Raw genomic sequence first — 12,742 nt, forward strand, 5'->3', positions numbered from 1 at the left:
TCAAACTCCATTAGTGCTGCTGGCATGCCTTCTCTGTGATTGCATCAATGTGTTGGGCTCAGGATAGATCCTCTGAGATGTTGATACCCAGGAACTTAAAGCTGCTCACCCTTTCCACCGCTGACCCCTCAATGAGGACTGGTGTGTCACCTCCCTGACTTCCCCTTCCTGAAGTCCACAATCAGTTCCTTGGTCATAGCAGAGGTATCTAAAACTAGAGAGCATGGATTTAGGATCAAGAGTTGGAAGGGAAAGTGGGGAAGAACCTTTACCACCTATAGGCTGGTTGGAATCTGGAACGCACTGCCTGAGGGGGGCAGAGACTCTCACAACATTTGAACAGTATCTAGATGTGCACCTGAATGATCAAAGTTTAGAAGGCAACAGACCAAGAGATAAATGGGATTAATCTAGAACATTGAAAATAGAACATGGAACAGTACAGCACAGAACAGGCCCTTCGGCCCATAATGTTGTGCCAACATAGCTAATCCCTCCTACCTACAGAATGCCCACATCCCTCCATTTCCCTCTCATTCATGTGCTCATCCAAGCCCCTCCTAAAACCCCCCAATGAACTTGCCTCCACCACCCTATCAGGCAACGCATTCCAGGCATCCACCACCCTCTCAGTAAAAAACATACCCCTGACATCTGTTCTGAACCTACCCCCTCTCACCTTAAATGCATGCCCTCTAGTACTGGATCACTCAATAATAGGAAAAAGATATTGCTTGTCCACCCTATCTGTTCCCCTCATAGTTTTATACCCTTCCCACAGATCACCCCTTAGCCTCTGCCGTTCCAGAGAGAAGAGCCCAAGTTTGTCCAGCCTCTCCTGATAGCACATGCCCTCTAATCCAGGCAGCATCCTAGTAAACCTCTTCCACGTCCTCTCTAAAGCCTCGACATCCTTCCTACAGTGAGGTGCCCGGAATTGCACGCAATACTCTAAATGCGGCCTAACTGGAGTTCTATAGAGATGCATCATAACTTTTTGACTCCTGTACTCAATACCCCGATTAATGAAAGCAAACATTCCATAAGCCTTTTTAACCACCTTGTCTACCTGTGTAGCCACTTTCAATGAGTCATGGACTTGCACCCCAAGGTCCCTCTGCTCTCCAACAGTCTAACTGGATACTTAATGGTTGGCAGGAACGTGATGAGCTGAAGGGCCTGTTTCTGTGCTGTATGACTCTATAACTCAACAGAAACTATTGCTTTCTTCTTATATTTTTGCCGAGCTTTGTTGAAAGGATCCAATATTGCCAGGGTCAAAAATAAAGGAGTGAATGTCCTAAAAGTTTGATTATCATTTAGCTTCATGGTGCTGTTTGTTGAACAGGTTATCCAGACTGTATTCTTTGGCATCAGTGTTCTAACTGACCTGTCCAGCCTCCTGACCCAAGGCTCCAATGACCAAGAACAGCAGAGACAACTGAGGAAGTTGATTTCCCTTCGAGATTGGCTCATGGCTGTCCTGGCCTTTCCCGTGGGCGTGGTAAGTGGTGGTGTATTTTCTCATTAACTTTTTTTTTGTGCTTTATGTACCCTGGCTGGGTGCACCAGAGCTTCATCTGATGGGAGCGCACGTAGAGAGTTTAGGATTGAGGGTTAAGTGGGCAAAATACTGAGCAGGTTGTGAGCTGAAGTCCTTGACCATTGACCTGAGTTCCAGATAGATATGGTGTTGTGACATAGTATTGGGTTGCCTTGTAGTTTAGTTCTGTGATGTATCTGCTTCGAGGGCAGAGGCTTAAGTTGAGAGGGTAAAGATTTATAAGGAACCTGAGGGGCAATTTTTCCATCCAGAGGGTGGTCAGTATATGGAACGAGCTGCCAGAGGAAGTGGTTGAGGCAGGTACAATAACAACATTTAAAAGACAGTTGGACAGATACATGGATAGGAAAGGCTTAGAGAGATATGGGCCAAATGCTGGCAAAATGGATTAGCTTGGATGGGGCATCTTGGTCAGCATGGATCAGATGGGCTGAAGGGACTGTTTCTATGCTATATGACTCTATGACACTTGGACGGGTACATGGATAGGAAAGGTTTATGGGGATATGGGCCAAATGTGGGCAAATGGGACTAGCTTAGATGGGCATCTTGGTTGGCACAGACCAGTTGGGCCGAAGGGCCTGTTTCCATGCTATGACTCTGTCAATATACCCACTTTAAGAAAACCATGCTCTTCCTTCTTAAGAACACTTTTTTACAGGTTTCAGCCTGTGTGAGGCCATAAAAAAGCTGTTACGTCTTGTGTTATTGAACAGCAAGGTGTGTGTTCAATCATTAATATAGGAGCTAAGTTATCAGAGCTTACGAGCTGCACGTTAGTGCAGCAGTTAGTGTAACGCTACTACTGTGCCAGTGACCTGGGTTCAATTCCCGCCGCTATCTGTAAGGAGTTCATACGTTCTCCCCATGTGTCTGCGTGAATTTCCTCCGGGTGCTCCGGTTTCCTCCCACATTCCAAAGACGTACGGGGTTAGGAAGTTGTGGGCATGCTATGTTGGCACCGGAAGAGTGGCGACACTTGCGGGCTGCCCCCAGAACACTCTACGCAAAAGATGCATTTCACTGTGTGTTTCGATGTATATGTGACTATTAAAGAAATATCTAAAAAAATATATCTAATAGGTGCTCCCGGCATGCAACATCAGGGTCATTAAAACAGAACATTCACCCATCTGTGCTTCAGTGAAGAGAATCCTCTAATCACATCATTAACGGACCAGAGTTTTATCTTTGCATCTGAGAAGATTCTTTCCTCTTTGCAACATTACAAAGTATTTATAGCACAAAAATAGGCTTCTCATGATATTTCTTTATCTAATCAATCAACATCTCGCTCTATTCCTTTCTGCCTTATGTATTTATTCTGCTTTTCCTTGAAGACAAGTGATCTCCCCGCCTCTACACTGTAAGCATTCTCTGAATTACTGATTGGACTTGTGATTATCTTATATTCATGGGTCTTTTATGACTCTGTTCTGATCTTGACAAGTGGAAACGTCTTTTTTTTATGTCAAACCTACCAAATAATTTCATAATCTTAAAGGCCCAGTCACACACAATGCATCAACAGCTATGCTTTGAAAGAACTAACTTGGTTGTTAAAAGCGTTGGCAAAATGTGATCTCATTCTCTTTTTCTTCTGTAAAAAATAGACAGAGCCTTTATTATCTAACCCCAACCTGTTCAACCAACCAGTTAAGCCCCTAGTCCCCTACTGCAACGTGGACTGAGATCCCATGGATTGTCTGAGGAAAATATTAGAAATGTAACATCTGTAGGCACGGTCCTCTGTGCTGGCAGTGCCTGAATTAATGAACTTATAGGGGTTTATAAAATGATGAAGGGTTTAAAATGAGGTTGTTAAACTGAGTTTAAGCGAGATGATCAAATGCTTTATCAAAAAGGTAGATTTTAAGTTACATCTGCCAGGGAGAGACGCTGAGGAAGGGAATTCCAGACCTCAATGCCTCAGCAGCTGAAGGCACAGCCATCAACGTTGAAGGAAACAAATCTGAATGTGCACATGGCAGGATTCAGTGAGGGCAGCATAGTGGCACAGCTTGTACAGCCTCTGCCTCAAGCTCCTGCAAGTGGCATTCCGCCCTGACCTCTGGCATTGTCTGTGTGGTGTTTGCATGTTCTCCCTGTGACCGCGTGGTTTCCTCTGGGGGCTCCAGTTTCCTCCCACATCACAAAGATGTGCAGGATGGTGGGTTAATTGCCCGCTGTAAATTGCCCCTTAGTGTGTGGATGAGAGGAAGAATCTGAGGGGAGTTGATGGGAAAGTGGGGAGAATAAAACTGAAGGTTAGTGTAATTGGGTGCTTAATAGAACTTAAGATGGCACCGGAGCATGGCTTCTTGTTGCAAGCTGCTCTCTACAGATCTACTCAATACCCTTACTATAATCATGTGACACTTTTAAATTTAAGCTCTATATCACTACCTGTACTACATCAATGCACTCTGTACTAACTCAATGTAACTGCACTGTGTAATGAATTGACCTGTACGATCGGTATGCAAGACAAGTTTTTCACTGTACCTCGGTACAAGTGACAATAATAAACCAATACCAATACCGATAGGGTAGATCTTTTTCCACAGGGTGGAGAGACCAAAACTGGAGGGCATAAGTCTGGGGAGAAAAGCAAAGAAGATCTGAGGGGCAAGCTTTTCACACAGAGGCTGGTGGTTATCTGGAAAGAGCTGCCAGATGAAGTGATAGAGACAGATACAATTGCAACATTTAAAAGGTGTTTGGCTAGGTACCTGGATAGGTAAGGCATAGAGGGATATGGGCCTAATGTGGGCAAATGCAATTAATGTAAATATGCATCGCAGTCCGGGTGGACAAGTTGGGCCGAAGGGCACATTTCTGTGCCGTACAATTCTGACTCTAAGACTCTAAACATATTTCTAATACTAACACACAAAGGAGCTGGAGGAACTCAGCGGGTCAGGCAGCATCGATGGAGGGAAATGGACAGTCGACGTCTCGGGTCGAGACCCTTCATCTGGAGTGAAGAAGCAGCTCTCGACCCAAAGCGTTGACTGTTCCTTTCCCTCCACAGATGCTGCCTGACCCGCTGAGTCCCTCCAGCTCCTGTGTGCGTCACTCTATATTGCAGCATCTACAGTCTCCTGTGTCACCATATTTACAACACTGTCCTTAAATAAAGCACTTTACTGTGTCTATCTTATGATATTTGTCCTGAGCATATCTGGTTACATAAAATCATGGAAATCATTATGGAACAAAAAGTCACCATTTGGCCCACTAAGTTACAGTGAGCTTTATTTCATCGACGAAAATCCAAAAAGTGTTAGCGTCCATGTCAAACCTGCTTTATTTTCAAAAGAATAAATTTAAGGACTCTGCTCCCAATTAAAATGGTGGGAAGGAGAGACCGTTGTAGAGAAGTGCTGGTGATTGGACAGAGAAAACACTGGGGATTGTTACTCCTGGTTGGGTTCCCTCTGTACACTGCATCTCATGAACCCCACCCCCACCCCAACTCATCCCTCAGCAGCTGAATCAAGGGTTTCTTCCACATGGCACACAGAGGGAATGTTCCTCCCCAAAGTTACCATCGAACATCTGGTCTCTTCGACATCGTATCACAGACATTCCCTTTGTTCAACATACCTCCCCCCCCCGCCAACATATTTTCTCCTACTTGCATCTCTCTCTGTCCCAGTTCTGAGGAAGGATCTCAGACCCGTTTCTCTTTCCTCTGATGCTCCCTGAACCTGCTGAATTCTCCAGCATTGTCTGTTTTTATTTCAGATTTGCAGCATCTACGGGTTATTTTTTGGATTTTTCAGTATATTCTGATGATTCTTTGAACTGCGAATTAATTCTAGTTAAAGTACTTTCTCAAACATTGTCAAATCAGATTGTGTTTATCGTTTCTAGCTGAAAGCCCATTGGATAAGATTTCGTTATGTTATCATTTAGGTCCATTCACTGTTTCTATGCTGTACAACTCTCTCTCTCTGTGACTTTTATTTGTTATTTCATAGTTGTGAAAATAGTTGTCCCAATGTGTGTGGTTTCATTTCTTGGAACTGATGTGGCATGAATCTTGCTCCATTATCTCTGGAGAGCATGTTCTTCGAATACATACCTGTTAATATTGTGTCATCTTACTGTAGCACTCATTGAAATGCCTCACATCAATTTATGGTAATCTTTTCCCCTTAGTTGCTTTACTTTTAGTTATAGTTCTCATTTTAACACACCAGATGCAGAGCAAGGGTCCACAGTTGGTGTTTCATTGTAGACTCTTATAATACAATTAAGATTTTGTAACTAGTGGCAAAACCAAACGGGGACACATGGGAACTAATGGAACAACATTAGGGTGTTCCATCCAGTTTCAAAAATTTCATAGATATTCATAGATTCAAAGTCAAAGTAACAGTTAAACTTGAGTTTATTGTCAGATGCACAAGTCCATGTGTGCACAGGTGCAATGAAAAACTTACTTGCAGCAACATCACAGGCACACAGCATCAGATAAGCAGCATTCACAAGAAAAACATAAATTAAACATAAATTAAACAATTTTTACAAGAAAGAACATAAAAAAGTATAATCCATTGAAGTGCAAAGTGATCAAAGTGGTCACAGTGTTGCTATACTGGGGTAGTGATTAGGGTTGTGCCGGTTGGTTCAAGAACCGAATGGTTGAAGGGAAGTAGCTGTTCCTGAACCTGGTGGTGTGGGACTTCAGGCTTCTGTACCTCCTGCCCGATGGGAGCTGCGAGAAGATGGCATGGCCCGGATGGTGGGGATCTTTGATGACGGATGTTGCCTTCTTGAGGCAGCGCCTCTTGTAGATACTACCGATGATGGAGAGGGATGTGCCCGTGATGTATCGGGCTGAATCCACTACTCTTCGCAGCTTCTTACGTTCCTGTGCATTTGAATTGCAGTCCCAGACCATGATGCAACCAGTCAGGATACTTTCAACAGTACATCTGTAGAAGTTTTTTAGAGTGTCCGGTAACAAGCCTTAACCTCCTAAGAGAGGAATTGTCGACGTTTTAGGTCGAAACCCTGCAACAGGACCAGAATGGATGGCTTGGTGGCAGAGTGCGAAGGAATGTGTTACAGTTTGGAGGGAGGAAAAGCAGACACAATGTAGTCCAGAAGACATAATTCTATCGGGCAATCAGGAAAAGAGAAACCTGTTGGTACATGTAGATTGGTCATTAAAAGTGGTTGAGAAATGGATAAAAAAAGCATTTGGGATCCTTGGGTTTCACACATCTTCTTAATGTTGATGATCTTCATCTCCTCAGCTGTGACTGGCTAACCCTTGTGGCCTCCATTATTTCTGAACAGTTTTGTAATAGTTTTCAACCGGCAACACTTTTCAACTGGGGAACAAAGGGTGTGGCAAATGTCTGGCTAAACCGAGGAGGCAGAATCAGCCATCATGGTACACTGCACTCCAGGAAGTAATTCACACAGGAAAGTGAAATGTCGACTTATTCTGGGATTTTGTTAAACTAGATGGGCTGTTTCTTATATAACATCTATTTGTAAATATGTGTCTCCAAATTGGGCCCATTTGTGCTGCTTCTTCTTGGAATTGGAATCAGTTTTATTATTGTCACATGGACTGAGATACAGTGAAAAGCTTTTGTCTGTGTGCCACCCAGACAGATCATTCCGTATATAAGTGCATCAAGGTAGTACGAAGGGAAAACAATAACAGAATGCAGAATAAAGTGTTACAGTTACAGAGAAAGTGCAGTGCAGGCAGACAATAAGGTGCAAGGGCCACGATGAGGTAGATTGTGAAGTCAAGAATTCATTTTTTATCATACAAGAGTACTGTTCAATAGTCTTACAACAGTGGGATAGAAGATGTCCGTGAGCCTGGTGGTACGTGCTTTCAGGCTTTTGTATCTTCTGCCAGATGGGAGGGGGGAGAAGAGAGAATGTCCGGGGTGGGAGGGGTCTTTGATTATGTTGGCTGCTTTCCGAAGGCAGAAACAGTTTGATAATTAGTTACCTGATACGTTGAACTTCATCTCAAGTTGAATAAACACTTATTAATACATGAACGCACTTTAACAGATATGAATATGTGGTGTTGATATGTTTTTAGTTTTGTTTTAGAGATGTTTTTATAGACATTTTAGATCTTTTTCACTGTTCTTTTTGTTGCACTGATATGAGCTGGTGAGAAACGGTATTTCGTTTTTTTGTGTATGTAAATACTCAGAGAAATGACAATAAAGCAAACCTTGAATCTTGAATCTTGAGACAGAGTCCATGGAGGGGAGGCTGGTTTTCATGATGGACTGGGTTGTGTCCACAACTCCCTGCAATTACTTTTGTGTTGATCACAAGATCACAAGACAAGGGAGCAGAAGTAGGCCATTCGGCCCATCAAGTCTGCTCCAAAGAAAAAGGAAAAAAGAAAAAGAAATGAGAAATTGGGGGGGGGGGGGGCAAAAAAAACCTAACCCCAATTTCTGGCCTTATCCCCATATCCCTTGATACCCTGACTATTTAGATATCCATATCTCTTCCTTAAACACCTCCAATGATCTGGCCTCCACTGCTGTACCTGGCAAGGAATTCCACAAATTCACCACCCTCTGGCTAAAGAAATTTCTCCTCATCTCTGTTTTAAACCTGTACCCTCTAATTCTGAGACTGTGCCTTCTGGTCCTGGACTCACCCACCAAGGGAAACAGCTTGGCCACATCTACTCTGTCCAGTCCTTTCAACATTTTAAATGTCTCTATGAGGTCCCCTCTCATTCTTCTGTACTCCAGTGAGTAGAGTCTAAGAGCTGACAAATGCTCATCATATGTAAGCCCTTTCATTCTGGGAATCATCCTCGTAAATCTCCTCTGAACCCTCTCCAACATCAGTACATCCTTCCTAAGACATGTGACCCAAAACTGTACACGGTATTCCAAATGAGGCCTCACTAGTGCCCCGTAGATCCTCATCAACACTTCTTTTCTTTTATACACTATACCTCTCGAAATGAATACCACTCAGCATCTCCTAATGCTGTGTGCTCTCTTTTCAGATCAACTGTGTGCTGGCTCAACCATCCACTCGATCAGCACACACCTCACATTGTGTTGGGACCGCACGGGGTAGGGGAGAGGATAAGGACAGGCTCTGTCCTCCTGCGCTCTCCCTCTCTATGTCAGTTTTCTCTGTCGCTGTACTGGAGCTGCCACAGGGAGAGCTCTTTAAGCACTGACTAGCTTCCCCAGAGATCAGCGCAGCCACTGACGCAGTTGTGCGGCTGGTAGAGCCGCTGCCTCACAGCTCCAGCGACCCAGGTTCAACCCTGACCCCGGGCGCTGTCTGTGTGGAGTTTGCACGTTCTCCCTGTGACTGCGTGGGCTTCCCCCGGGTGCTCCAGTTTCCTCCCACATCCCCAAAGATGTATGGGTTGGAGGGACAATTAGCCACTGTAAATTGCTCCCAGTGTAGATGGCTGGTAGAATCTGCAAGGTTACAGAGTCATAGAGAGAGATACATAGAACGTAGAACATAGAATAGTACAGCACAATACAGACCCTTCGGCCCACAATGTTGTACAGAACTTCAAACCTCACCTAAGACTATCTAACCCCTTCCTACCACATATCCCTCAATTTTAAATTCCTCCATATGCTTATCTAGCAATCTCTTGAATTTGACTAATGTACCTCCCTCCACCACCACCCCAGGCTGCGCATTCCATGCCCCTGGGTGAAAAAACCTCCCTCTGATATGTCCCTTGAACTTCCCACCCATTACTTTAAAGCCATGCCCTCTTGTATTGAGCATTGGTGCCCTGGGAAAGAGACGCTGGCTGTCTACGCTATTTTGTACACCTCTATCATGTCTCTCCTCATCCTCCTTCTCTCCAAAGAGTAAAGCCTTAGCTCCCTTAGTCTCTCCTCATAATGCATACTCTCCAAACCTGGCAGCATCCTGGTAAATATCCTCTGCATCCTTCCCAATGCTTCCACATCCTTCTTATAATGAGGAAGATTATTTATCTTAATTATCCTATAATTAAGATACAGCACGAAAAAACAGGCCATTCAGCCCATTGACTCCACACTGACCATTAACCGCTCATTTACTCTAGTTCTATGCTAATCCATTTTATTTTCATCAACTCCCACACCCCACCCCAACCAGGGACCCTACCACTCACCTATACCAGGGAGTTAATGGGAATCTGGGAGAATAAATTGGCGTAGGATTCGTGAAAAAATGTGTGCTTGATCATTGACGCAGACTTGATGGGCTGAAGGGCCTGTTTCTGTGCTGTACCCCTCTGTGACTCCCTGACTCTTGTTACAGGTCGTTATGGGAAGCTGTACAAATCCCATTTATCTGGGACTCTGTGCAAAACGCTATAGCACAGCTTTTAATAGATTATTGCATGAATACCTGAAAGTTCTTTTGGGAGTGGGCGTTGCTGCTGTGTTTTTCATACCAAGAGAGTGTTGTGGTGTGCTTACGCTGGTTTGTGGCTTATGCATATTAACTGCCGCCTGCAACTATTATATTAAGTTTGACGGAGTTGATATTACCTTAAGAAGTTAGTTAGCAACATACTTCAGTTTAGAAAGTCAGCTGCCTCAATAAAGATGTGTTTCTTTGATGCTCTGTCCAAATCAGTTTATGCTTTTCTCCACAGCAGTTACAAAAACAACAACATTCTACAAGGGTGAAACATTGATTTCTCGGCAATACTGATATTCTGATTTCTTGTTTCCCTGCAGCTGGTTGTGACAATGTTCTGGGCCCTATACCTGTATGATCGAGAATTGGTTTATCCAAAAATCTTGGACAGTTTTATACCACAATGGATTAACCATGGAATGGTGAGTACAATGAATATGTCAAGCAATGACTTGGGAATTATTCGTTGACTGTTGAGCGGTTTCTGACAGAATTATTTCAACTTAGTTTTTTATTTTGTGGAAAGAAAAGTCTACTGGTTCGACTCCACACGAGAAAAACCTTTGTTTCTCTCTGCAGATAATGTGGGATCTGCTGAACAAGTCTAACCTCTCCTGCTTTTATTTCAGATACTCAGCACCTGTAGCTTTTTGCTTTGGCAAAACTTCCAGACTGACATTCCCATTCACAGAACGCATCCAAACCATTTTCAAGGATTCACTGAATACAGCTGAATGCTGTTTCTCATTGTGGATCATTATATTCCATTTATGTACCTTTATTATTGAGGCAGGGTGTGCCACGTACACAAGGGCAGGAAGGAAAGGAATAGGGTGACTGCGAGCACTTGTTTCTAGGCTTTGTCAGCAGACCCTTGCACTGGGTCTCGGAGGGTGCTCCGCACTGAGGAACAAGAGCCTCAGTATCACCAGCAAGGATTCTTCCCTGCTTATTGTTCAAAGGATTGGAAATACTTAGTAAAAACGCAACGCAACATAATTGTAGTGAGGACAAATGTCAGTGTTTGCTTTGGTTGATTATTATTGTCACATCAGAATCAGATTCAGAATCAGATTTATTATTGCCGACTCAGATGATGTGAAATGTGTCGTTTTGCGGCAGCAGTACAGTGAAAAGACATAAAGTTACTATAAATTACAGAAATAAATAACTAGTGCAAAATAAAAGGAATAATGAGGTGGCATTCGTGGGTTCATAGGCCATTCAGAAATCTGATGGCGGAGGGGAAGAAGCCATTCCTGAAACATTGAGTGTGGGTCTTCAGGCTCCTGTACCTCCTCCCCGATGGTAGTAATGAGAAGAGGGCATGTCCCCGGTGGTGAGGGTTCTTAGTGATGAATGCGACCTTCTGGAGGCACCGCCTCTTGACATTGTCCTTGATGGTGGGGAGGGTTGTGCCCGTGATGGAGCTGGCTGACTCGACAACTCTCTGAAGCCTCTTGCGATCCTGCGCATTGGAACCTCCATACCAGGCGGTGATGCAACCAGTCAGAATGCTCTCCACCGTACATCTGTAGAAATCTGCAAAAGTCTTTGGTGACGTACCAAATCTCCTCAAACTCCAAATGAAGTAGAGCTGCTGGCATGCCTTCTTCATGATGGCATCAATGTGTTGGGCCCAGGATAGATCCTCTGAGATGTTGACGCCCAGGAACTTGAAGCAGTACCGAGCTACAATGAAAAACTTTGTTTTGCATGCTATCTATACAGATCATTTCAAAATATAAGTACTTTGAGGCTGTACAAGGGAAAAGAAAAAACAAAATGCAGAATATAGTGTCACAGTTACAGAGAAAGTGCGGCGCAGGTAGACAATAAGGTTCAAGGTCATAACGAGGTAGATTGTGAGGTCAAGAGTCTATCTTTAACGTACAAGAGGTCCATTCAAGAGACTTATAACAGCAGGATAGAAACTGTCCTGAAGCCTGGCGGTATGTGCTTTCAGGCTTTTGTATCTTCTGCTCATCGGGAGAGGGGAGAAGAGAGAATGTCCAGGGTTGGTGGGGTCTTTGATTATGTTGGCTGCTTTCCCGAGGCAGTAAGAAGTGTATGCATGTGGCAAGTTCATTGTAAGGTCCAGATTCAGATGAGTAGCAGTGGGCATGATCATTCAAGTGTAGCCTGGAGGAACTCTCCTGCTCTTTCTGCAACCCCTTCCCCGCGACAATACCCCGTTTAAATCTTACCCCTTCCACTACACTGCCAACTCCATCCAATCGTCTCCTGAGAAGATAAATAGGGCCCTGTGTGTGGTGGGGTCCACATTTAGCATATTAAAAGGGGCCAAACTCACAAAAGATGTGGATAACTTAAAAATGACATCAATGAATCAAGAAACGGCCCTTTGGCCCATCTCGTCTATGCCGACTGTGGTGTCTCTCTACACTAATCCAATTTGCCTGCATCAGGCCCATCTCCCTCTACACCTCTCCTATCCATGTACCTGTCCAAATGCCTTCTAAGCATAATTTGTATCTTCCTCTACTACCTCCTCTGGCACCTTGTTCCAGATATTCACCACCCTCTGTGTAAAAAACTTACCCCACAAATCTCCCTTGACTTTCTCCCCTCTCACCTTAAACCTGTGCCATCTAGCTCTAGAGTCCCCATCCAGGCAAAAAGGATTTGATCTGTCTCTCATAATTTTATCAACCCTCACCCCTCAGCCTCCAGTGAGAATAAACTCAACCTATCCAATCTCCACTTTTAACTACAGCCCTCCATTTCAGGCAACATCCTGGTGAGTCT

General features: G+C 44.0%; 1 protein-coding gene across 2 annotated transcripts in view; it reads left to right on the forward strand.

Annotated features, from left to right (window-relative positions):
- aig1 (androgen-induced 1 (H. sapiens)) overlaps positions 1–12,742 on the forward strand; it is a 266,938-nt gene that overhangs the window by 106,411 nt on the left and 147,785 nt on the right. For both annotated transcript variants that reach the window (XM_052011720.1, XM_052011719.1), the window contains exons 2-3: positions 1,349–1,504; positions 10,294–10,395. In XM_052011720.1, the coding sequence (XP_051867680.1) occupies positions 1,349–1,504; positions 10,294–10,395 (258 nt within the window). The remainder of the gene's footprint in view (positions 1–1,348; positions 1,505–10,293; positions 10,396–12,742) is intronic.

The sequence above is a fragment of the Pristis pectinata genome, chromosome 3 (assembly GCF_009764475.1).
Source record: "Pristis pectinata isolate sPriPec2 chromosome 3, sPriPec2.1.pri, whole genome shotgun sequence".
Lineage (NCBI taxonomy): Eukaryota > Metazoa > Chordata > Chondrichthyes > Rhinopristiformes > Pristidae > Pristis > Pristis pectinata.